General features: G+C 40.0%; 2 protein-coding genes and 1 long non-coding RNA gene across 5 annotated transcripts; 1 reads left to right on the top strand and 2 right to left on the bottom strand.

The window, feature by feature from the left end:
• Positions 1-66: 66 nt before the first annotated feature.
• tspan14 (tetraspanin 14) lies at positions 67-19,193 on the bottom strand. Of its 3 annotated transcripts, XR_015109351.1 has the most exons (10): positions 19,044-19,193; positions 18,391-18,473; positions 9,857-9,907; positions 9,118-9,264; positions 8,844-9,014; positions 8,621-8,746; positions 7,469-7,519; positions 6,367-6,480; positions 5,669-6,080; positions 67-1,155 (listed from the first exon to the last, which is right to left on the bottom strand). XR_015109351.1 is itself a non-coding variant. In XM_086179812.1 (9 exons), exons 2-9 carry the CDS (start codon positions 18,469-18,471, stop codon positions 1,090-1,092), a joined length of 807 nt encoding a protein of 268 aa, XP_086035938.1. In that variant the 5' UTR covers positions 18,472-18,473; positions 19,044-19,193; the 3' UTR covers positions 67-1,089. The 3 variants fall into 3 exon arrangements, 2 of the variants coding, with proteins under 2 accessions (XP_086035938.1, XP_086035939.1); XM_086179812.1 differs by lacking the exon at positions 5,669-6,080; XM_086179813.1 differs by lacking the exons at positions 5,669-6,080; positions 19,044-19,193 and adding an exon at positions 18,811-18,909.
• LOC147247025 (uncharacterized) lies at positions 15,492-20,758 on the top strand. Its single transcript, XR_015109352.1, has 3 exons — positions 15,492-15,627; positions 19,967-20,082; positions 20,267-20,758. It is a non-coding gene; the product is annotated as an uncharacterized LOC147247025 (long non-coding RNA).
• Positions 20,446-25,581, bottom strand: LOC147247026 (voltage-gated potassium channel regulatory subunit KCNG3-like). The gene is made up of 3 exons (XM_086179811.1): positions 25,559-25,581; positions 21,765-22,490; positions 20,446-21,601 (listed from the first exon to the last, which is right to left on the bottom strand). Exons 2-3 carry the CDS (start codon positions 22,355-22,357, stop codon positions 20,983-20,985), a joined length of 1,212 nt encoding a protein of 403 aa, XP_086035937.1. The 5' UTR covers positions 22,358-22,490; positions 25,559-25,581; the 3' UTR covers positions 20,446-20,982.
• Positions 25,582-25,849: the final 268 nt, after the last annotated feature.

Genomic DNA, 25,849 nt, shown 5'->3' on the forward strand with positions numbered 1-25,849 from the left:
CCAGTACACAGGAAGTTGCCCATTAATAGTGTATTCACTTCTATACGCAAAACAAACTGAGTCGAATGCAAAAAGACAGTGTTTATTTCTTGAAGGAATCCGTCTAACCTTTAACACAAAGTTGTTAAATTCGTTCTGACTTGAAGTAAAACAACCTGAAATCTTTATTCCATACAAAATACTTAAGAAAAACAAATCATTTATAGAAAGTTCATTGATGAGGAGCTGGAGCTTCATGAATCCAGTGTAAAATGATGGAACTTGATTAAAGGAAAAGTCAGCCATTGGAGACCTCATGTCCTCTCATTCCTCTTCTCTGGTTCTGGGTCCTCAGACATTTTGTGAAACCTCATCAGTCCAATCTGCAGCTGCGATTGTGCCCTTTCTTTCCATGGAACATCTTAATGAAAGTTGAACTTCACTGAGTAGGAGGCTCAGTTCCTCTTCTGGTGAGTCAAGACACCATTTCACAGATGCACACACCTGTGTGACGTCACTAAGTCTCAATTGTCCTGGAACTCTGTTCACTGCTCGGCCCTCAAAAACACTGCAGCGAGCGATGTGGTGGCTCAGACCCCAGCAGAGTGAATGCAGTGCAGTGTGTGATGACAGCAAGGGGAGGAGCCACAGGACGGCCTGGCAACTGACAACATATGAAATTTGTGGCAAACACAATTTGGAGTTTGTCAATGGAATGTTTACAGAGGCGTGGTCCTCAACAGGCGTACAATCGTGAGGGCAACAAGTTCTCACACTCAAACATAAAACAAATCACCACAAGATCAGACCAGTGATGGTCAGCGAATCCAACGGTCAGACCATCAGGAGGCAGCTGCCTGACTGACCCAGACAAGAAGAATGATGAAGGTGATGACAGAGAGCAGGGGGAGGAGCTATAGAGTCCATGTGAAGGCAGTCAGGTGTTGAACAGGCACACATCTGTTAGTAAAACCTGGCTTGATAATGGATGCCATGTTCTCAACCACAATAGCAACCACCGTTTTACAGGTTTCAGATGCAAGTACATCTGTCAGAAGAAACTTAGTCCAGTATAGCCAGTTGGAGGCTCCGCCCCCTCGTCAGCCAGGTTCAGTAGGTGAATTTCACCTTCTGAATATCAGAGATCAGCGTCCTGGCCAGGTAGATGCCCACCATCTGAAGAGATGACAAAAACAAATACATGAATATGCGTGATGTCATAGTCAGCGCCACCCTCAACACAAAGCAGCTTAGGAACATTTCTAATGACAAACCTTCATGATAGTTGAAACTTGTCGAAGTACAACTATACATACGCAAATATACACACACACACACACACATATATACATATATATGTACATACATATATACATACACACATACATATACGTGTATACATACACACACACATACGTGTATACATACACACACATACGTGTATACATACACACACACATACGTGTATACATATACACATATACGTGTATATACACACACACATATACGTGTATATATACACACACACATATACGTGTATATATATACACACACACATATACGTGTATATATATACACACACACATATACGTGTATATATATACACACACACATATACGTGTATATATATACACACACACATATACGTGTATATATATACACACACACATATACGTGTATATATATACACACACACATATACGTGTATATATACACACACACATATACGTGTATATATACACACACACATATACGTGTATATATACACACACACATATACGTGTATATATATACACACACACATATACGTGTATATATATACACACACACATATACGTGTATATATATACACACACACATATACGTGTATATATATACACACACACATATACGTGTATATATATACACACACACATATACGTGTATATATATACACACACACATATACGTGTATATATATACACACACACATATACGTGTATATATATACACACACACATATACGTGTATATATATACACACACACATATACGTGTATATATATACACACACACATATACGTGTATATATATACACACACACATATACGTGTATATATATACACACACACATATACGTGTATATATATACACACACACATATACGTGTATATATATACACACACACATATACGTGTATATATATACACACACACATATACGTGTATATATATACACACACACATATACGTGTATATATATACACACACACATATACGTGTATATATATACACACACACATATACGTGTATATATATATATACACACACATATACGTGTATATATATATATACACACATATATACGTGTATATATATATATACACATATACGTGTATATATATATATACACATATACGTGTATATATATATATACACATATACGTGTATATATATATATACACATATACGTGTATATATATATACACACACACATATACGTGTATATATATATACACACACACATATACGTGTATATATATATACACACACACATATACGTGTATATATATATACACACACACATATACGTGTATATATATATACACACACACATATACGTGTATATATATATACACACACACATATACGTGTATATATATATACACACACACATATACGTGTATATATATATACACACACACATATACGTGTATATATATATACACACACACATATACGTGTATATATATATACACACACACATATACGTGTATATATATATACACACACACATATACGTGTATATATATATACACACACACATATACGTGTATATATATATACACACACACATATACGTGTATATATATATACACACACATATACGTGTATATATATATACACACACATATACGTGTATATATATATACACACACATATACGTGTATATATATATATACACACACATATACGTGTATATATATATACACACACATATACGTGTATATATATATACACACACATATACGTGTATATATATATACACACACATATACGTGTATATATATATACACACACATATACGTGTATATATATATACACACACATATACGTGTATATATATATACACACACATATACGTGTATATATATATACACACATATATACGTGTATATATATATACACACATATATACGTGTATATATATATACACACATATATACGTGTATATATATACACACACACATATACGTGTATATATATACACACACACATATACGTGTATATATATATACACACACATATACGTGTATATATATATACACACACATATACGTGTATATATATATACACACACATATACGTGTATATATATATACACACACATATACGTGTATATATATATACACACACATATACGTGTATATATATATACACACATATATACGTGTATATATATACACACACATATATACGTGTATATATATACACACACATATATACGTGTATATATATACACACACATATATACGTGTATATATATACACACATATATACGTGTATATATATACACACATATATACGTGTATATATATACACACACATATATACGTGTATATATATATACACACATATATACGTGTATATATATACACACATATATGTGTATATATATACACACATATATACGTGTATATATATACACACATATATACGTGTATATATATACACACATATATACGTGTATATATATATACACATATATACGTGTATATATATATACACACATATATACGTGTATATATATATACACACATATATACGTGTATATATATATACACACATATATACGTGTATATATATACACACATATACGTGTATATATATACACACATATACGTGTATATATATACGTGTATATATATATACACACATATACGTGTATATATATATATACACACATATACGTGTATATATATATATACACACATATACGTGTATATATATATATACACACATATACGTGTATATATATATATACACACATATACGTGTATATATATATATACACACATATACGTGTATATATATATATATACACACATATACGTGTATATATATATATATACACACATATACGTGTATATATATATATATACACACATATACGTGTATATATATATATATACACACATATACGTGTATATATATATATATACACACATATACGTGTATATATATATATATACACACATATACGTGTATATATATATATATACACACATATACGTGTATATATATATATATACACACATATACGTGTATATATATATATATACACACATATACGTGTATATATATATATATACACACATATACGTGTATATATATATATATACACACATATACGTGTATATATATATATATACACACATATACGTGTATATATATATATACACACATATACGTGTATATATATATATATACACACATATACGTGTATATATATATATACACACATATACGTGTATATATATATATATACACACATATACGTGTATATATATATATACACACATATACGTGTATATATATATATATACACACATATACGTGTATATATATATATATACACACATATACGTGTATATATATATATATATATACACACATATACGTGTATATATATATATATACACACATATACGTGTATATATATATATACACACATATACGTGTATATATATATATACACACATATACGTGTATATATATATACACACATATACGTGTATATATATATATACACACATATACGTGTATATATATATATACACACATATACGTGTATATATATATACACACATATACGTGTATATATATATATACACACATATACGTGTATATATATACATATACACACATATACGTGTATATATATATACATATACACACATATACGTGTATATATATATACACACATATACGTATATATATATATACACACATATACGTGTATATATATACACATATATACGTGTATATATATACACATATATACGTGTATATATATACACATATATACGTGTATATATATACACATATATACGTGTATATATATACACATATATACGTGTATATATATACACATATATACGTGTATATATATACACATATATACGTGTATATATATACACATATATACGTGTATATATATACACATATATACGTGTATATATATACACATATATACGTATATATATATACATATATACGTGTATATATATATACACACACATATACACGTGTATATATATATATACACACACATATACGTGTATATATATATATACACACACATATACGTGTATATATATATACACACACACACATATATACGTGTATATATATATACACACACACACATATATACGTGTATATATATACACATATATACGTGTATATATATACACATATATACGTGTATATATATACACATATATACGTGTATATATATACACATATATACGTGTATATATATACACACACACACACGTGCATATATACACATATGCTAGGGTTGAAATAAAAAAAAATGACTAAATTAAATTGAAAAGGTGCACAAAATAAAAATCAATGTAAAACAAAAAAACAACACTGCGAAGCGGCGCCACGCACCACGACACTGATGATGTTTGACCCTCTCACCTTCTCTATACACACATTACAAGAAGAAGAAGAAGAAGAAGAAGCCAAACAATCATGTCTAAATGGAGGAGGACGAGGTGGAACAAGTAGCGGACGCTCCTCCATCAAACACATTGGTTGTGTGGACTTATTTTGTCCTCCATGTAAAAGACGAGGCAGCGGTGAGACGGCGGTGGATGAAACCAAAGCGGCGGTCAAACGACGAGGGTCCACAACAGCGTAGCCTGGGCCAGCACTGCTAGCACGATAGAAGGACATGAAGCTGCTGGAGGCTCAGTGCTGCAGCTCCCTGAGCTCAGACCTTCTAGATCCTGATGAGACTGCAGCCCTGAGCACCACTGGAGGTTTGTTCTCCTTCCATCAGGAATGAAGTCGTCCTCTTTGTTCACAACAAAGCACTTTTTAATGAAGTCTAAATAAGAGAAAATACTAATATTTTGGGTTTTTTTCAAAGCAAAGAGCACTTTATTTTGTACTGGCACAGCAAAAACGTGTAGATCTTCATATTAAGGATGAAAAAAAAAGAATAGATTTTTGCATTTCTTTTTTTATTTAATTTAATCTATTTCGTATCGTTTTGTGAGTTGACCATTTTGTTGCACCCCCAACATACACATATACACATATATACATATATACATGTATGTGTGTGCATGTGTGCTCATGTGTATGCACACGTGGGTGTGGCATGTTTGTACCTGCAGCAGCGAGATGATGATGAAGACGATGGCCACTGTATAGAGGTTGCCAGGTAACCAGTCTTCCAATGCAACTATGCAGCCTTTCACATAAATGTCATCCCTCATCTTGCTCTGATAGAACACAAGAATGTCAGCACGTCAGAAGCAACAGGCCATGCCTGAAGAACATTATAACCAGTTAGAACTTTTGAGAACACGGCTTAAAAAAATATCGCAGAATATAACAATGTTCCTATCAGAACACAACAGTTACAGACAGAATCCTGAAAACATCATTTAGCTGAGAACTAATAATTCTCATCCGTCACCACCAGGGTTAGGTGGACCCCCGGGCAGGTGGGCATCAAACTGGCTGTCACCCTACACTCATTCATACCCCTCACAGGGAAGTAAAAGTATCACCAAATTTAAGACAGCAATAGCAATGTGGCTTCGTTACATACTCGTTGATGCAAAATCATTCGTAAAGCACCATTGTACTGTCAGACTGTAAATAATTTTTTTTTCCACATCAGAAACAGCAGTGAAAAGAAAATAACTCCCATCATCATTTGCATGCAAGTCAACCAGAAGAATAGAATGAAGAGTTGCGTGACATCACCACTGTTGGAATGAATGTTCCGTCCTGTCTCAGTGGAGACTTGAGAGCACATTTTGGTTCAGGTTTTTGTGCTTCCTCCCAACTCCCTGAAGGTCTACAGAGGAACTTGGTGCCTTCAGGGTCTCAGTGTTGGTGATTTACCTGATTTACCTTCAGTCTAACTACTTTTTCCTTTTCCATCACAGTGATCATGGAAAGTTTAAGACTAACATCAAGGTTATTGAAGATCAGCATTAATTAGTGTACTTGTTCAATCATGTCACAATTTTGATCGAACTTCAAAGTGGATTAAGAGAGGACTGCATTGTTTCTTTTTGTCAATCTGTTATCTCTGCTCAGATCCTTGCCAATCATTCCCTTTGTGACTCCACTTGGAACCCTGATCCATCACAACTGTGAAACCCTAATGTGAACCATTTGTTCAAGTCACAAATGCCAGCATTCACCACTAGAAGCACAACCACAGCAACACGACAACCCAGCATGAAGTGACCTCACCTTTAGTTTCTTTCTCACACCATAACCACACTGAGTGTTCACCACTGAGTCCTGAAATACACACAGTCACAGCAATTATGTTGAGGTATCGAGTTTAAAAATCCGCTACTTTGACTCGGCTGCAGCCACTTTTACTTAATGGCCACCACATGGCACCACCTGACTGGAGCAACGGCTGGTGTTACATCTTTAATTAACAATAATCAATCATCAACTATCAAAAGCTTTTATTGCCATTGTGTAGCATACAATGAAATTGGAGTGACACTCCCTTTAGTGCAATTTTCAAAAGACAAGTAAAAGGGTTATAAAATATACTGCTGTACATCCATATGACATCATGTTTGCATGCGTTATGTAATGCTGGTCAACAACACTGTCTAGTCTCCTACAGCCAATTTCTGTTTAGTATTTATTTGAAAATGACAAATTCATTTGCTGGCTGATTATTCAGTCTGATAACTAGAAAGAACCAAAGGCTATGATGTTCTTTCTTTCATCAGCTGACTTGCTCAGTTACCTGTTCATCACAACACGGCTCACAACGAGACAAGGGAATTTCCTGCAAGACACTTTAAGTTTGTGGGACTGTATCTAAGGCTCCTGTTAATCCAAGTGATTTAATCACCAAGAATATTGATTCAAGTGTTGTCCTTGTAACTTTGAGGTACATGACTAGTATTTTATATTTACCTGCTTTAAAGTTATTCCATCTGATTTTTGAGGCAAACTTGCTACAATTCACTCTTAAGAAGCATTCGATTTAGATGATGTCGTGAATAGTTGCTGGTTGATTCAGATTATTAGAATAGATTATGAGTCTACCAATATATGTTCAGGTGTGTTTATTCAGCTATAAAAATACACAGCTGATAAACACATGCATGCATCTGTGCTTATCGTGCACTCAGACAACATATTATTCTGAAATTCACTTTTACTTTTGTTCCATTAAGTATATTTTTGTCATATTTATTTCAGTACAATTTTGAATGTGAGCTACATACTTGTCTCAGAGTATTTTTACATTGTATTTTACACTGTATATGCATATCAGACATCCATCTCATTAACTACTAGTAATCCGTATCAGTGCTCCAAAGCAGTATCGTTCCACTCCTGATTATTTGTATTGATTGGTGCTCTACTCACAGCAGGGTCGGTGATGCAGCAGGAGAAGGGAACACCACATTTCTCTGTACTGCGATTTGTCTCATTACAGCTGAAATAAACGTTGAGATTCCAGTCATCAGGTTCCTGAGCTCCGCAGCAGTGGTTCTATTCCACAGACAGAACAAAGATGCCTTTAATTCTGAACCCTTTAGCTATAAGACCTTAGACTTTCATTAAGACAAGAAATCAAAAGAGCAGTTACCATCCTCTGCAAGGAGTCAATGAGGTTCTGCAGGTCGATGTCATCTCTGTATGCTCTGACATTCGCCAGAAATAACTCATTGATCAACCCTCGCACCTGACTCTGAAAAAACACTGCAAGCACTGCCGCCGTCAGTTCCAGGAAAAAAATGAAGCCAATCACTCCTGAAAACTAAGAGAAGACCACAAAAACTGCTTTCATGAGGGAGAAACAAGACACACAGCAGGTAAACATTCTTTGAACTATATCTATGTGACAGATGTTTTTAACGTACAAACTTTAGCAGACAGATGTTCTCTCTCAGAGCTCCCACACAGCCAGCAAAACCCAGAATAAAGGTGACTCCACCCACCACCAGGACCAACCAAACTGGGTCAAAACCATGCATCCGAGTCACCTGAGTCAGGTCCTGCAGGACTCCCTGAAAACCACGAGTCAAATACAGGGAAATAAACCTCTGTTACAATGAAGTCGCACAAGCGTCATGCTGTAATTCAGTTTGCACATTAGTATCTTTCATTACAAAGAAAATGTGTTTAGGTAATGAGAAACAAAATCCAAGCAAGTATTCATTCATCAAAAGGATACACTCCTTTTCAAAGGTCAACTCAGTAGAAAGATAAAATGGCGGCAGCAGCAGGACACCACTGTTGCACTTTAGGAAGTTCCCTTCCACACATGTCCAGGTTGGCCGTGTGGTCCACAGAGTATCCATCCATCCATCCGAGCACCAGAGAGAACCCACGCAGGAACAGGGAGAACATGCAGACTCACCCAGAAAGACCCCGTGCTGCAGCCGGGGCTCCACCCACAACCTTCTTGATGGGGGGCCACAGTGAGGACCACTGCTCCACCAAGCCGCCTCCATAGAGTATATTAATACCAATAACAGTAATTCTAATTAATTTTTTAATTAGTGGTTAGGCATTGCCCAACCACGCTAATCATCCAAAAGTTGAAAATGTTTCTTAAACAAAATCAAGACAGATTGATAATTATCTGAGTTCGATCACCTTTTCACTCCATGCCCAGAAACCAACTGCAATGAAGGCAACTCCAGCCAGCTGCAACACAAAAAAAGAGTACTTCATTACATTTGAACCTACTTTCTATTATTACAAAAATTATCAATTTAACAGGATGAGAGTGGTTTTCCTCCCTCAACCTTGCCTGGGCCAAGATATCCAGTGGCCCTCCTGGCTTTCACAGATCAGCAAATGTCTTTTAGGCACATAAACTACTGACATAGAAATGATAATTCTGTTCATAACTTTTATGAACAGAATTTCTAGGTGCAGCCGGGTGGCGGAGGGGGTCGAGTTTGGTGGCAGGAGGATGTGGTCCTCTTAGCTCCATCAGGCCACGACCTCCAGCTCCCACTCCAGGTCGGGGGGGGGGGGGTCCTGCCTCAGGTGGAGGAGTTTGTTCGTTTTTGTTTGTTTGTTTGTTTGTTTGAGTTTATTGCCAGTTAAGCAGCTGTGGCTATTTCATGGCCGAAACAGGTAATAAATATCATTTGAAAGAACAACAACAATGAAACAAATAAATAAATAAATACATTAAATAAGTTTGTTCATGTCAATTAACTTTAAAAAGTTTAAAACCTTTGAAGGAGAGACCTTATTAAAAATATCTACAATAGTATCTTCTTTAAAAAACTTCTGCCTTTTTATTCTGAGGGCAGAGCAAGATAGAATGTGCTTAATTGATAAGAGATTACCACAAAGATCACAAAGGGGAGGTTCACCTCCACTTCACAAAAATCCATGAGTGAGTCTAGAATGTCCAATTCTACACCTTGTATAGACAACTTGATCATGTCTGCATGAAAGTGATCGAGTTGTCATTTGTTTCACAGTAGTACGAATTTCTTGCAGCTTATTTCCAACACAGTTTTTCAATTCGGGTTGCCATTTGTCGCTTATGTAGGAACAAAGAACAGGTTTAAGATCAGACACAGGGATTTGGCATTCAGAAATCTCTTCATTCAGGGCTCCTTTAGCAGTACTACCTGCCTTTTCATTACCACGCAAGCCCACGTGGCCAGGGACCCAGCAAAAAATAATGTCCAGGTTGAGTTTAGTTAGGTGATCCACTTTTTCAAGTATTTTGGTAATTTGGGGGTGGTCAGTCTTTAAAAACTCTAGTGCCAGACGGCTTGAAGAATTCCTACCTAAGCTAATACACAATGACCAGACAGGCTTTATTCGACAACGTCAAACGCATGATAATATTAGACGGACATTACATGTTATAGACCATATGAAAAGACATAATATCCCAGCTATAGTGATATGTGTGGATGCTGAAAAGGCCTTTGACTCCGTGAACTGGGACTTTCTGTACAGAGTTTTACATAAATCTGGATTAGATGAAAAAATTATCAAAACCATACAAGCACTGTATAATGAACCCTCAGCTAAAATTAAAGTGAACAGACAAATATCAAATAGTATAGTTCTGGAACGAGGAACAAGACAAGGTTGTGCATGGTTACCATTACTTTTCGCATTATATTTGGAACCACTGGCTCAATGCATACGACAAAATGATAAAATAAAAGGAATTACTATTCAAGGGATAGAACATAAGTTAGCCTGCTACGCGGATGACATTTTGGTCTTTTTAGGGCAACCGACGAACTCCCTGCCTAAATTAATGCAGACATTTGAGCAATTCGGCAAACTGTCAGGATACAAGATCAACATAGGAAAAACGCAACTGCTTACATACAACTACGACCCACCTGATAAAATAAAAAGAGGTATCCACTGGCATGGCAAACAGAACACTTTAAATACTTGGGCATTATAATACCAAAAGATCTTGAAAAATTATCAAAATATAATTATACACCTATCAATAATAAAATTAGAGAAGACATAGCAAGATGGAATTTAATTCCTTTTTTCAATTTTAGCTCTAGAATTGAATCCATCAAAATGAACGTCTTGCCGAGACTTCTCTCCTTATTTCAGACCCTGCCGATAGAGGTTAACCAAAACCAATTCAATGAAGTTTGAAATTAAGACTATTTTCTTTGGGCTGTTACCTCAAGAATGGAGGAAAAAAGACAAATATCTGTTAAATGTGTTGCTCACAGCTGCAAAAAAATCTATCACTAAAAAATGGATGTTGCAAGAAAGGCCGACCCTGAATGAGTGGATGGACATTAAAGTGGATATTTACAAAATGGAGAAGATCACAGCCTCTGTTAACCAAACACTGGACCTGTTCTCATCACAGTGGGAAAAATGGATAATATATGCAAGACCGCGCAGACCAGAACTCTTTCCTTCAGTTATGTAATTGCTGTACTTACAGGAGACAACCTACTCCCTCCCTGTTCTGTTTTTATTTTATGTTGTCATTTTATTGAAAAACTGTCAATAAAAAGATAATTAAAAAAAAAAAAAAAAAACTCTAGTGCCTGAAGGCATGAGCTAGAGTCTGTGCAAATCAAGGATTTTTGTAGATTGGACTCTTCAGTGTATTCAAGACTTAAGAGCAAGGCCTGGGCTTCGGCTGTAAAAATAGAGCACAGATTTGGGATGCGTATTCCACACTGATTAGAAGTGACTACCATCGCTGAGGACACACAGGCATCTGTTTTTGAGCTATCAGTATAGATTGGAGTGTGCAAAGGGAAGCGCCGTCTTAAATCAAGGAAGCAACTCTGGTACTCGTTTGGGTGTGTGCTAGATTTCTTTCTGTGACTCAAGTCCTGCACAATTACAGGTTGTCTCAAGGTCCAAGGGGGAATGGAACTAAGGTGAGAAGATGTTCGTCCATCTAGATCAACATTCAAATCCTCAAGGAAAGGTTTAATTCTTAATCCAAAAGGTCTGATAGACCTTGGTCTAGCCTCATAAAAGTCCAAATACTGTGGCTGAAAAACAGTGGAGTATGCAGGGTTCTCTCTATTCCCTTTGATTTTGACTGCATATTGTAGAGCAAGTTTCAAGCGTCGCAATTGAAGGGATGGTTCTCTTGCTTCCACATAAAGACTCTGCACTGGTGAGGTCCTAAAGGCCCCTAGGACCAGCCTCAAACCTTGATGATGAACAGTATCCAGCATCATAATGTAGGATTTTCTAACTGATCCATAAACAATACTCCCATAGTCCAAATGGGATCTCACAAGTGCTCTATACAGGCGTAGCAGTACAGTCCACTCTGCCCCCCACTTTGCCTTTGCCAGTACTTTTAAAATGTCCAAAGTCTTAAAACATCTCTTTTTAAGAGTCTTCATGTGTGGAATAAAATAATTTATTGTCAAGTATAAGACCAAGGAATTTAACCTCTTTCACAACTTGGATTGCGGCACCATCCATATACAGCAGTGGCTCATGATGTAAAGTTCGAAGTTGACAAAAATGAGTGCAAACAGTTTTGGATTTAGAAAACTTGAAGCCATTTTCAATGGACCAAGTGCTGATCTTATTTATGCACAGCTGGAGTTGTCTTTCCATTGTACTCATATATTTCCCTCTATTACAAATACAGAGGTCATCAACATACAGGCTGCAGAAAAGAATTGGATTGATTCCTTTTGCAATACTATTGATTTTAATACTGAATAGGGTGACAGAGAGGATGCTTCCCTGAGGAACTCCTTGTTCTTGCGAATGAGGTGTTGAAAAATTTGTACCTAATTGAACTTGAAAAAGTCTATTAGACAGAAAATTGGAGATAAAAATGGGCAGACGACCTCTCAAGTGGTATCATATGCCTTTTCAAGGTCAAAAAATACTGCTATTACATGTTCTTCCTGATAAATCCATCCCATGTGTAGGCCTCCAGTCTCATAAGGTGGTCCATTGTGCTCTTTCCTTGCCTGAAGCCACATTGAAATGCACTCAAATGCCGTTCTGATTCAAGCATCCACACAAGTCTTTTATTCACCATTCTTTCCATAGTTTTGCAAAGGCAGCTGGTTCAGGCTATAGGACGATAGTTGGTGGGATCAGTATAATCTCTGCCAGGTTTTGGAATGGGAATGATAAACGCTTTCTTCCAGGACTTGGGTAATTTTCCTGATTCCCAAATCACACTGAATATTGCCAGGAGATGAGATGGCACACTGGATGGCAGGTGCTTTAAATATTGGTAATGAATCACATCAGGGCCCACTGCAGTATCATGACAGTTCCTTATAGCACATAGAAGTTCATCCATTGAGAAAGGCTGGTTGTATGGTTCCACGTTATCTGATGAGAAATTCAGGGTTTTCGCCTCCTCCTTTCTGCGCACGGCTTGAAATTCAAGTTGACAGTTTTCCACAGAGGAATTCTTTTCAAATGTCTCTGCAAGTTTGTTAGCTATGTCTTGCTTAGATGTCAAAAGACCTTCGTGACATTTTAGATGTTGAACTCTTACAGTTCCTCCTTTAGTTTTCATCTTTCCTTTTTTGAGGATGCATCCCTTGTAAGGCTTGACACGTACTCTCTCCAGCTTTGTGATTTTGCATCATTAATAGTTCTACGCGCTTGGGCTCGTGAAATTTTCAATCTGGTAAGATTTGCTGTTGTTGGATGCTTGTTGAACACCCTCTCTGCCTTTTTCCAGGCATCAACGGCCTTTTTCCAGGCATCAACGGCCTTTTTACAGTTATCAATAAACCACGGGTTAGACCTGTGGTGGGGCTTTCCTGAAGTTTTTGGGACAGCTTCCTCTGCAATAGAGATCAAGGTTTGAGTGAGGTTATCGACTGGACTGTCAATATCTTGGGGTAGGTGACCCAGTTGGATATCACAACGGTACTGAAAGAGACTCCAGTTAGCTTTTTGAAGCTGCCACCTTGGGGGTCTTAACTGTGTGTCTGCTTCTGTAGATGACATGATCAGGGGGAAATGACCACTCCCACATAGGTCATCCAGTGCTCGCCAGGGAAAGTCAAGCAAAAGGTCAGGATCACATATGGATAAATCAATTGCTGAGTATGTTCCATGGCCCGGCTGTAAATAGATAAAAGATCCATCATTCCACAGGCATAAGTCAGTTTTAGTGATAAAGTCCTCCATAGCCTTGCCTTTAGCATTTGTGTAGTTTCCTCCCCATGTAGGATTATGAGCATTAAAATCTCCTAAAAACATATATGGGGGAGGCGGTTGTGCCATTAAATTGTCCAGGTCTTGCAAAGTTACTGTGACATCAGGTGGAATATAGTTACTAGAACACAAGGTAACTACTTTATGAAGTGTTAGTCGGACTGCCACTACTTGTAAAAGGGTCGTGACTGGGGATGGGACCTTTACTCCTACTTTTGGGGGAGGAGCTTCGGCTGCGATGGGTTGGGGGTTCTTTCATTTCCACATCCATAGAATTTCCATTCTTATTCCCTTGATTTGATTTAGGTTGAGAAGAATTATGAATTGATTTCTTTTTTCCTTTTGATGGTTGGGATGGTTCCAACATGACAGAAGTTTGACTGGCAGAAGACGGGGAGCTTGTTCTGTTCTTACTGGAGGTAGATGAGGTTTTATTTCCATTGATCAGCTGTGGTTTATCTTTGTTCATCCAGGTGAATTCTGTTTGACAGTCAATTGTCTTCATAGGGGGTTTTACAACAGAGGCAAAAGATTGCTGGAACTTATATACAGGAAACCCTTCCACCTCTTTTCTTGCTTGTGGATAACTTATTTTCTTTGTGACCCTAATTCTTTGAATTTCTTTTTCTTTAATCCAGACAGGGCAGTCCTTTGATGAGGCCGGATGGTTCCCTTGGCAGTTGCAGCATTTGGGTGGTTTTGTACAAATCAGTTCATGCCCATCTTCTCCACAGGTACAGCAAACTGGTTTATTCTTACAACTTGCAGACCCATGGCCAAATTTCTGACACCTAAAACATCTCAAAGGGTTAGGGATGTATTTATCCACCCATAAACTTAAATATCCAATTAGGAGTCTTTCAGGATGGTCATGTAGGTTGAAGGTCAGGATATAAGTACCAGTTTTAAAGATTTTATCATCCCTTTTCAGGGTTATCCTCTTCACATGAGACACTCCTTGATCTCTCAGTTCTGTGGCTATATCAGCTTCTTCCATATCATGGAGATCTCTAGTGCGGATTACGCCTTTGCAACTGTTCAGATGGGGATGAGGGAAGGTCCGCTCTGGGACTCCCCCTAAACTGTTGCAGTGTAGTAAATTATCAGCATGGGACTTTTTAGAGCAGTCAATCAAAATCTGACCAGATATCATTTTTTTAACATCTTTGACAGTCCCTGCTATTCCTGAAATTCCTTTCTGAATTGCGAAAGGGGACAACTTAGTGAGGGGCATGTCTGGCGTCACAGATTCCATAACTATAAATTTAGGCCAGTTATTTGTTTTGGAGGGGTAAATCAAGCCATTTCATAAGCATCATCCGAGTCTTGATCCATGAATCTTTTCTTATGGGGTTAATAAGTAGCCATATTTGTATTGAAACATTCATCATCTCTGCTCCTCATCCTCCTCGGAGCCCAACTAGGGAATGCACAGCGCTGCAGTTCTCCTCCAGATATGCATCAAGGATACAGGGATGGTATACTCGAGCAATTTAAACAAAAATGTTCATTTCACTCGACTGACCCTCGGCCAAAGTCTTCCAAGGAAAAATAAAAGCATGGTCCCACAAAAAATTCCAGAGAACTATGACTAGCCGATTGATTGGATTGGGCCCTTCCATCCTCCCGTCTAGGCGAAGTAGGAGCCAAAGCACTGTGTTGGACGTGTGGAAGCCGCAACAAACCACATTCCTCAAGTACCAGGCATTCGTCCTCCACTGACACAGGTAGCAGTTCTAGGCAGACAAGTCGCCCCATTTGTTGCCTCTTACAATCAGCAAGGGGGTGCTAGGGACTTATTCTACCCCAGGTCCCCACGTGGAGTGGAGGAGTTTAGTATCTCGAGATCTTGTTCACGAGTGAGGGTAGGATGGAGCGGGAGATTGACAGGCGGATTGGGGCGCGTCCACAGTGATGGGGGTGCTAAACCAGTCCATTGTGGTGAAGAGGGAGCTTAGCCAGAAGGAGAGGCTCTCCATTTACCTGTCAGTCTACGTTCCAACCCTCCCCTGTGGTCATGAGCTCTGGGTAATGACTGAAAGAACAAGATCCTGAGTACAAGCGGCTGAAATGAGTTTCCTCCTCAGGGAGGCTGGACTCTCCCTTAGAGACAGAGTGAGAAGCTCAGTCCTTCAGGAGGGACTCAGAGTAGAGCTGCTGTTCCTCCAGGTAGAGGAGTCAGTGGAGGTGGTTCAGGCATCTGTTGAGGACGCCTCCCTCAGGAGGTGTTCCAGGCATGTCTGACCAGGAGGAGGCCTCAGGCCGACCCAGGACACGCTGGAGGGATTATATCTCTCAGCTGGCCTGGGAACGCCTCGGGATTCCCCCGGAAGAGCTGGTGGAAATGGCTGAGAGAGGACAGTCTGGGATTCCTTGCTGAGGCTGCTGCCCCCGCGACCCGGACCAACCGGATAAAATGGAGGAGGAGGGCGATGACGACAACGAGGGCACCAAGCTCAATGTTTAAGGAACAAGGTGACACACATGGAGACGTAACTTAATAGTAGTTTCCCAATTTCATTGTGTCTGACAAAACAATGACAATAATCTATTATATTCTCATAAAGAGTCCAATATTTGAGCATGACAAAGATTTAACATAAGAAGCTAAACAACTAAAAATACCATTTGAAATATTTACATTGTTGCATCAAACAACTGGAGACATTGTAGAGAAGCCTACACGTCTGATTTAGTAATGGAGCATCAGGAATGGATGCATTTTACAACTTATGCTCCAATTATAAATTGAGGAGGAAAGCAGTGGGTGTGGCCATGGAAGGCTGCAAGAGCAGTGCAATATGGTAGTTGTAGGTTTTCATCCATTTGAGAAAAAAGAATATTTCTGCCTTTTCTCCAGCCAAAGGCAACAATTTCAACAGTAACTACACAATTCTAGTACCCAGTCGACACAATTTCCTCCGACACGCCGCCGTCCTCCTAACAGCTGATTGGTTCCTGGTGGCTGTTGATGTGATGATGTCATGACCTGAGAGGCTGCTGATGTCCTTCTACACGCATCCATGCGAGCAGCAGCAGATGGTGTTAGACACGAGCAGCAGAACTAAGGCTGTAGTGGTCAACTCTCCAGAGGAAACTCTGCTCCACTTGCTGGGGAGGAAACCATGGTGGTTCTGGTTCTGGCTTCAGTTCTGGTCCAATCTCTGATGAACAGAACCCAAATTCACCTTTGCTAGACAGCTGTTCTATCAAAGCAGAGGAACAAACCTCCCTGGAGGCTCAAGTGTGTCTGATGGTGGTGTTGATTGGTTGTTGTGGTGAACAGCTGTCAGACAGACTGTCAGAGCAAAGAGTTGTGGGACAGCATCGTCTCCTCTCCTGGCAGAAAGACACTCTGGTGTATCGATGCTAACAGAGGAGCTAACAGAGGAGGCTGGAGCTCCTTCCTGACAGCTATTTCATCTGAACAGAATACATATGACATCATTTCCTTGTAGGCAACAAACAGGAAAAAGAAGCTCTTTCAGGCTACTCACCCAGAAGATGATGTTGTAGCTGAACATGAGGTACTTGTAGCAGCAGCTGACCTCCGCGTTGTCATAGCGATAGTAATACATCCCTGAAAATAACAACACACTTCAGACGTGTGGAAATATACAAATAAACAATCTGTAACCTGCTGATCAGCAGTACTTGTTTTTATCCATGCTACATTCTACAACCTGTAGATCGAAAATCTTTCCATTGAGTAATTAAGGGGTTGTCACATCGATTATCGCTGGCTGAATTGATATGAAACTTAAAGGCCAGTCCGGCTAAGTTAATATTAAAATTTAAGGTTTCAAATTAAAAATGAACATCCACGTTAGCTCAGCGGTGGCTAGCACTCATGCTAAGTGCTCCACTCGGAACTTTTTAACGATTGAAGCAGAAACGACACTCTAGTGATAAATCACCGTCAAGCTCATTGTTCCTCCGTTAACAAGTCCCAGAGACGATAAGGGTTATCGCCAGCAACGTTATTTACAGTGCCGCCTGTAAGTTAGTCCCTGACTCGTTCCTCCAAAAGCTAACCGGAAATGTCTTGTGCCAACGTAGAAAACTAACCAGTAGTTTGGGTGACGAGGCTGAATAACTACAAAAAATAAACGGCAAAATACTCGGTTCATCAGAAGACGGGCGGTCTCACCTCCGGTTACTCTGTACAACAGTTCGATGAGTAATCTTGAAGAAAACAATAATCACTACTTCGACTTCTGATGCCACAACAACTACGCAGTTCTTCTTCTTCTTCTACGCTGACGCGCAACAGCGCCAACTGCCGGGCCGAACGGCAGTAACACCCATAACTTATTGCTCCCGATCGTTCTTCTCCATCGGCCTCGACGTTAGTAAATGAGTGTACAAACGAGAGTATTTTACGCAGGACACAACAAGTTGGGGGTTGTTGTGAGTTTATTTGATAGCAGATGTAGTGCGCTGGGTCCTTTTACGCAAAACTTCACCTGTATGTCTTAATTTTAGCAAAATGAACTGACAAAATTGTGATACAATATTGAGACTGTGCACTTTCAACCTTTGATTTTAGCACTCTAAACCGTCAACTTTTAAATCAATTAACTATTTATTACAATAACAAAGAGTAAAGTCCACCCAGTATTTCAGAGCTTTTACTTTATCACAGCCCCACCTAGAGTGAAGCGCAGAGCGCTGCTGTGACCTGATCATACCTGGGCAGAGATCAAGGAAGAAAATCAGAAATCTGTCTGACACTGTGACATCACCCTCATCATCTTGTAGTTTGAGTAAAATCACTACTCTGACACATTACATCACCTTTATTACTCATCTCCATCCTCCTCATCCTCAGAGTCAGTATAAAACCACAACACAGCCACATTCATAGATGATCCCGTCACCTGATGAACGTCTTTATTTCATCAAGAAGGTTGATGTGTCATATTTGTGTGATAGTTTTGAATCACAGCATCTGACATGCTTGCATCTTTACTTAATGGCAAGTGAGTGTCAGAGTTTTTTAGTTTTGGTTTGTGGTTGTTGATGGTGAATCATTCACACGCCTTCTGTCCGTTGTGTTTCATGAACATTCAGAGATGATGATATGAAAACTTCACCACCAGGAATGTTTCGATTCTTCAGCTCTCACCGATTCATCACGTTGTTTGACTTGTTTCCTTCAAGTTGGAAAGCAGCAAATCTGGGAGCTGGTATGTTCAAATACACCTGAACTTGGTGTCACGCTGCTGGAGCTAATCATCAGTTTATAAACCTCAAATTTCTTCTTTTGTTTTACCTGCTGAAAAGTCTTTTAGTCCATATGACACAATCATAGAATTTATCCAATCAATCCTTTAAAAATCAATAAATGTCATCTTTCGCATCTTTTCACAGCTGATTCCAATTTTTACAGACTAAATGAAACCTTCAGAAGAGGAGTGAGAGAATCCACATTCACACTTCTCCTGGTCCTGACATTTTCACCTCTTCAGCTTCCTGTCTGAAGTTTCCATGGAAACCCTGCACAAAGTCCAACTGATCCAGTTTCAGCCTGTCAGTCTAATGTCGGGCATTTTCAAGCATGATGATGATGATGATGATGTTATTTGCCATCTGAAATGCAGCTTCATCCCTGGAAGGAAAACATGTCTTTGGTTTCTACATTTACATGAAAGTTTCCATCAAATGACAAACCTGTACATGTTCATCTCGATTTTATTATTATTTGATTCATGTGTAAAACTCATTTCTCCTGTTTACATTCAATCATTCATGATGTAGGAGGTGCCATGTTGTGATGTAAGAGGACACCATGTCAAACATTCCTTGACCCAAAGAGAACATAAGAGATGTTTGGAACATATAAATGAGATGTCTGAACACAGTCATGCTAATATTATGGTTATAAGGCATACATTTTGTTTGAGGATGGGATTCATTGAATTCATTGAAGGCTTCTTTTCATGAAATCAACGGGTAGCGAGTTTAGCCTTTCACCTCAGGAGGGTCACTAGATTGGCACACAAAGAATCCAGTCCAGTTGCTGTGTTTGTTCTGGGAGTGAACGGGACACAGAGGACTCCGAATCTTCACAGTTGTGCTGTGTTGCATCAGTCAGCTGATGGGCTGGGTGTGCAGCGGGTGGAGCGCACCTTCAGCTCATGGTAACATTGGATGAAGCTGTGGTAAATGAAGGTGATGGGCAGAGCCAGCAGCACGATGCCACTCACCACGCAGACACCACCCAGCACGCGACCCCCCACTGTCACTGGGTACATGTCCCCATAGCCCACTGTAGTCATGGAGATGATGACCCACCAGCTAGCGGCAGGGATGCTAGTGTAGTCTTTGTTGCCAGCTTCCAGCAACTGGGCCAGTGCGCTGAAGATCGCCATGGCAACACAGATGAAGACCAGCAGCATCACCATCTCACGGTAACAACGCCGAAGTGTCAGGCCAAGCGTTTGCAGGCCCAGGAAGTGACGCGCCAGCTTAATCACCCAGAAGATACGCATGATGCGCAGCACACGCAATGTGACGCCAGCTCGCTGCAGCTGGGAGTTCTCCCCAGTCAGAATCGTCACGGTAACAGAGATGTAATATGGAGTGATGGCCAGCAGGTCAATGATGTTCAGAGGACGTCGTACAAACTCACATTTGTCTCGGGACACGATGAAACGCAAGATACACTCCGCGGTGAACCAACCAATACAAACCGCCTCGATGATCCTGAAGGCAAACAATCAAAGAGGGGAGAGACAAGGACCAATCAGAGAGAGGAGAGACCAGGTTCAAACTCTCTGGTCCTTGTCTCTCCCCTCTATTCTCGGTAGTTAATGGCGTCACTCATGCCAGGAACATTTGGTCTGAACCCACCAACAGACCCACCTACCTCTGCTGCTCTGAAGTCTCCGCTGTATTCCAATCCGGTAAGGTGCTGGCACACAGCATCACCATGGAGACGAGGACAAACACCACCGACACCAAGGCCAGGACCTGTGCGGCCACCGAGGACGTGGGCTCCTCAAATGTCCTCCGCATCCTCTCCAACAAACGGCCACTGGGCTCCCTGGGGTCCCGCAGCTCCTCCTCGGGGAAGAAGTGGACAAAGCAGTCGGACATTCGATCCTCTAGACGCCGCTGACAGCAGAGCTGCAGGTCAGCGCTCTCTAGGCCCCAGTACAGCATCTCGTTATAAAAGGACAATTCGCACATGTGTGGCACAAAGCGCAGCTTCCCATGCTGCAAGTACAGCATGATGAAGCTGAATGCCTCGGAGTGACGGTCAAAGAAAAATTCATTCCTGTCATGGTCGTAGTCATCGCACAACTCCAGCAGCTCGCTCTCCGACACACAATGATGCAGCCGGCTGAGTCTGCTCAGGGGGAGGCGCTTCATGAGCTCGGCTGAGAAGCAAAACCTGCGCCCGCCAACATTCAGGGTGCACAAACTGTTCCCAAACTTCATCATCTGTTGAAACAACATTTACTGCAACTAGATGTCACACTGGAGAAACAAAATAAAGGCTTGGCTTCAAGCCACTCTTCGTTCTTTGAACACACTCAAGATGGTGGGAGAGGTGTCAACTCCGCCAGGGTCCATCGGTGGCAGCAGCTCACTGAAACACAAAATGAAAACTGCTTCAGAAATGAAATGAGAGCAGTTACAAAAGAAGTTGGAATGACACAAATGCATCATCACTGACTGTCTGTAGTGTTGCTATGGTGAGGACGTCTGCCCGAAAACAAACGTCGTATTTTGGTGCATTACGTCTGTTTTATACACACACAAACACACAAATATGTGTGTGTGTGTGTATATATATATATATATATATATATATACATATATATACACACACACACACACACACACACAAACATGTGTGTGTATATATATATATATATATATATATATATATATATATGTATATATACACACACACACATATATGTGTGTATGAGTGTGTGTGTATATAGATAGATAGATATATAGATATATAGATATATATAGATATAGATATAGATGAGTCTGAATGGACCATGCTGGGGCCAGTTGTGGTGGTAATCCCCGAACCCGCTGGTGGACACTGGAGTTGAGGGGAGCCTTCAGGCTGAAGAAGGAGGCCTACAGGGCATGGCTGGTCTGTGGGTCTCCAGAGGCAGCCGACCGGTACTGGCAGGCCAAGCAGTGTGCAGCCATGGCGGTCACTGAGGCAAAAACTCAGGCGTGGGAGTAGTGGAGAATGACTATCGGTCAGCTCTGAAAAGGTTCTGGTAAACCGTCCGTCACCTCAGAGGGGGAAGACAGCAACTCGTCCCACTGGGACGGGAGACTGCTGAAATCAACTGGGGAGATAATTGGACGGAGGAAGGAATACTTTGGGGAACTCCTCGATCCTACCAACACATATTCCATGGAGGAAACAGAGTTGGGGGAGTACTTGAGGGGGGTCATCCAATCTCCAGGGCAGAAGTCACCAAGGCAGTGAAGCAACTCTGCGTGGCAGAGTTTCAAGTGTGGATGAGATCCGCCCTGGGTATCTCAAAGCCATGGATGTTGTGGGGCTTTCTTTGTTGACGTATCTCTGCAACATTGCATGGATTTCATGGGTGGTGCCTTTGGAGTGGGGGGGTACTCCGGAAGTATGGGGTGGATGGGCCCTTACAAAGGGCCATTCAGTCTTTCTACCAGAGTAGTGAGAGTCTGGTTCACATTGCCGGCAGTATGTTGGACTTCTCCCCAGTGAGGGTTGACACTGCCAAGGCTGCCCTTTGTCACCGGTTCTGTTCATAACTTTTACGGACAGAATTTCTAGGTGCAGCCAGGTGGTGGAGGGGGTTGAGTTTGGTGGTGGGAGGATGTCGTCTCTGCTTTTTGCAGATGACGTGGTCCTCTTAGATCCATCAAACCACCACCTCCAGCTCTTGCTCGGACAGTTCGTAGCCAAATGTGAAGCAACTGGGATGAGAATCAGCACCTCCAAGTCTGAGGCCATGGTCCTTAGCTGGAAAAGGTTGGCCTGCCCACTCCAGGTCAGGGAGGAGTTTGAGTATCTTAGGGTCTTGATCACAAGTGAGGGTAGAATGGAGTAGGGGATTGACAGGCAGATTGGGTTGGCATCTGCAGTGATGCAGGTGCTAAACCGGTCCGTTGTGGTGAAGAGGGAGCTCAGCCAGAAGGAGAGGCTCTCAGTTTACCTGTCAGTCTACGTTCCAACCCTCCCCTGTGGTCATGAGCTCTGGGTAATGACTGAAAGAACAAGATCCTGAATACAAGCGGCTGAAATGAGTTCCCTCCTCAGGGAGGCTGGGCTCTCCCTGAGAGACAGGGTGAGAAGCTCAGTCCTTCAGGAGGGACTCAGAGTAGAGCTGCTGCTCCTCCAGGTAGAGGAGTCAGTGGAGGTGGTTCAGGTATCTGGAGAGGACGCCTCCCTCAGGAGGTGTTCCAGGCATGTCTGACCAGGAGGAGGCCTCAGGCCGACCCAGGACAGGTGGAAGGCTTCTTTGCTGAGGCTGCTGCCCCCCGGAACCAACCAACTGGATAAGCAGAAGACTATATATATATATATATATATATATATATATATATATATATATATATATGCATAGATCAGCTAACCCACCAACCACTCAACTAGGCTCACTGCGGTATGTTATTATTTCTCTGTTCTTTTTTTATTTTATAAAACATAAATTAATAGCATAACCAGAATGAAGTCAGGAGCTATCAGATGAAATCCATAAAAGCTAATTATTAGCCTTAGCCAACAAGTTGATAGCCAACATTCAAAAGAGCGAGTTGAGCTGTAAAAGCATGGACTAGAAAAACATGAATACAGACAGAGAAAACATGGACATGCTATGTTCACGTCCAACATGTCATCTTCAAATTTCATCTGCCAGTACAAATCTTCATCTTTCTGTTTTATTTCATTTCATTTGTTTATATGTCATGGACCAGTTGCATTTGGCATGAATCTCAACAAATGAGTCGAGATGCATTACATCAGATTTAGCTAGCAGCTAATTTGCATCTGTCGTCCATGGAACAATGTCACAACTAGTGCTGTCAGGCGATTAAAAAAATGCAGTCTAATTAATTACAGGATTTGTAATGAATTAATCTAATTAATCGCATTTTAATCTCATATCTGCTTAAGGTCCCCAAATATAGAATTGAAATTCTTTATTTCGCATTGAATTGCCACTCAAGTGTGCTATAATTAATCTTGTGTGAATTTTTATAACCCGTTAATTTGCGGTGCATTTAATTAATCTAATTAATGCATTAAAGCGACAGCCCTAGTTACAACACATACAACAGAGCACATAAATAACACAACAGTGAACATAAAAACAAGAATAACAGCTGCTAAAACAATTCTCATTTTACCCCCCAACACACACACCCACGCACCGATAAAGTGCCTATAGTCGCTCATAACGTGCATACATGCATTTGGACATAGCAGCACAAGTCCAGATCCTCCTATAAAAGAGGGTCTAACAGAGAGATCCAGTCAGATTGAAGAAGTGAGTTCTTCGCTTCTCAGGGGAACATGTAATTATTCGCACAGGTAGGGAGATTGTTCCACTCTTTAATGGCTTTAAGTTCAAACAAAATGAAAAATTGGACTAAAAAGCAAAAATAAGAAGTGAAGATCATGTAAGGATCATCAGTCACCTGTATTGATCTTGAAACTTTCTTTCATCTGTGAGCTGAAAACGTTTTCAGGAACTCCCCTGGGATCTTCCGACTCTCCATCCATCAGTGGATCCAGGCGAACTTCTGGTTTGTTTCTTTCAGCTGCCAATGGACAAAGTGAAGAGAAGCAACACATCTTCCTCCTCCCCCTCCCCCTCCTCCTCTTGAGCTGCTGAATCTTCATGGAGCAGCTAAGACATGACATCCCACATGCCTCCCCTCATGTCTCACATTTCATTTTTCCTTCTGTTCTTTTTCATCTCATTACTT

Source organism: Aulostomus chinensis, chromosome 16, assembly GCF_037954235.1.
Source record: "Aulostomus chinensis isolate RoL2024-O1b breed Wild chromosome 16, RoL_Achi_v1.0, whole genome shotgun sequence".
Lineage (NCBI taxonomy): Eukaryota > Metazoa > Chordata > Actinopteri > Syngnathiformes > Aulostomidae > Aulostomus > Aulostomus chinensis.

Bases quoted from the DNA above. Each gene is read 5' to 3' on its own strand.
- tspan14 (XM_086179812.1), bottom strand. From the start codon at position 18,471: ATGTATTACTATCGCTATGACAACGCGGAGGTCAGCTGCTGCTACAAG. The intron at 7,520-8,620 runs GTGAGTAGAGCA...TGTGTATTTCAG, and splicing joins GCTGCATCACCGACCCTGCT to GACTCAGTGGTGAACACTCA. The intron at 6,481-7,468 runs GTGAGGTCACTT...GTGTTCTATCAG, and splicing joins GTGTGAGAAAGAAACTAAAG to AGCAAGATGAGGGATGACAT.
- LOC147247026 (XM_086179811.1), bottom strand. From the start codon at position 22,357: ATGTTGTTTCAACAGATGATGAAGTTTGGGAACAGTTTGTGCACCCTG. The intron at 21,602-21,764 runs GTAGGTGGGTCT...GTTTGCCTTCAG, and splicing joins GAGACTTCAGAGCAGCAGAG to GATCATCGAGGCGGTTTGTA.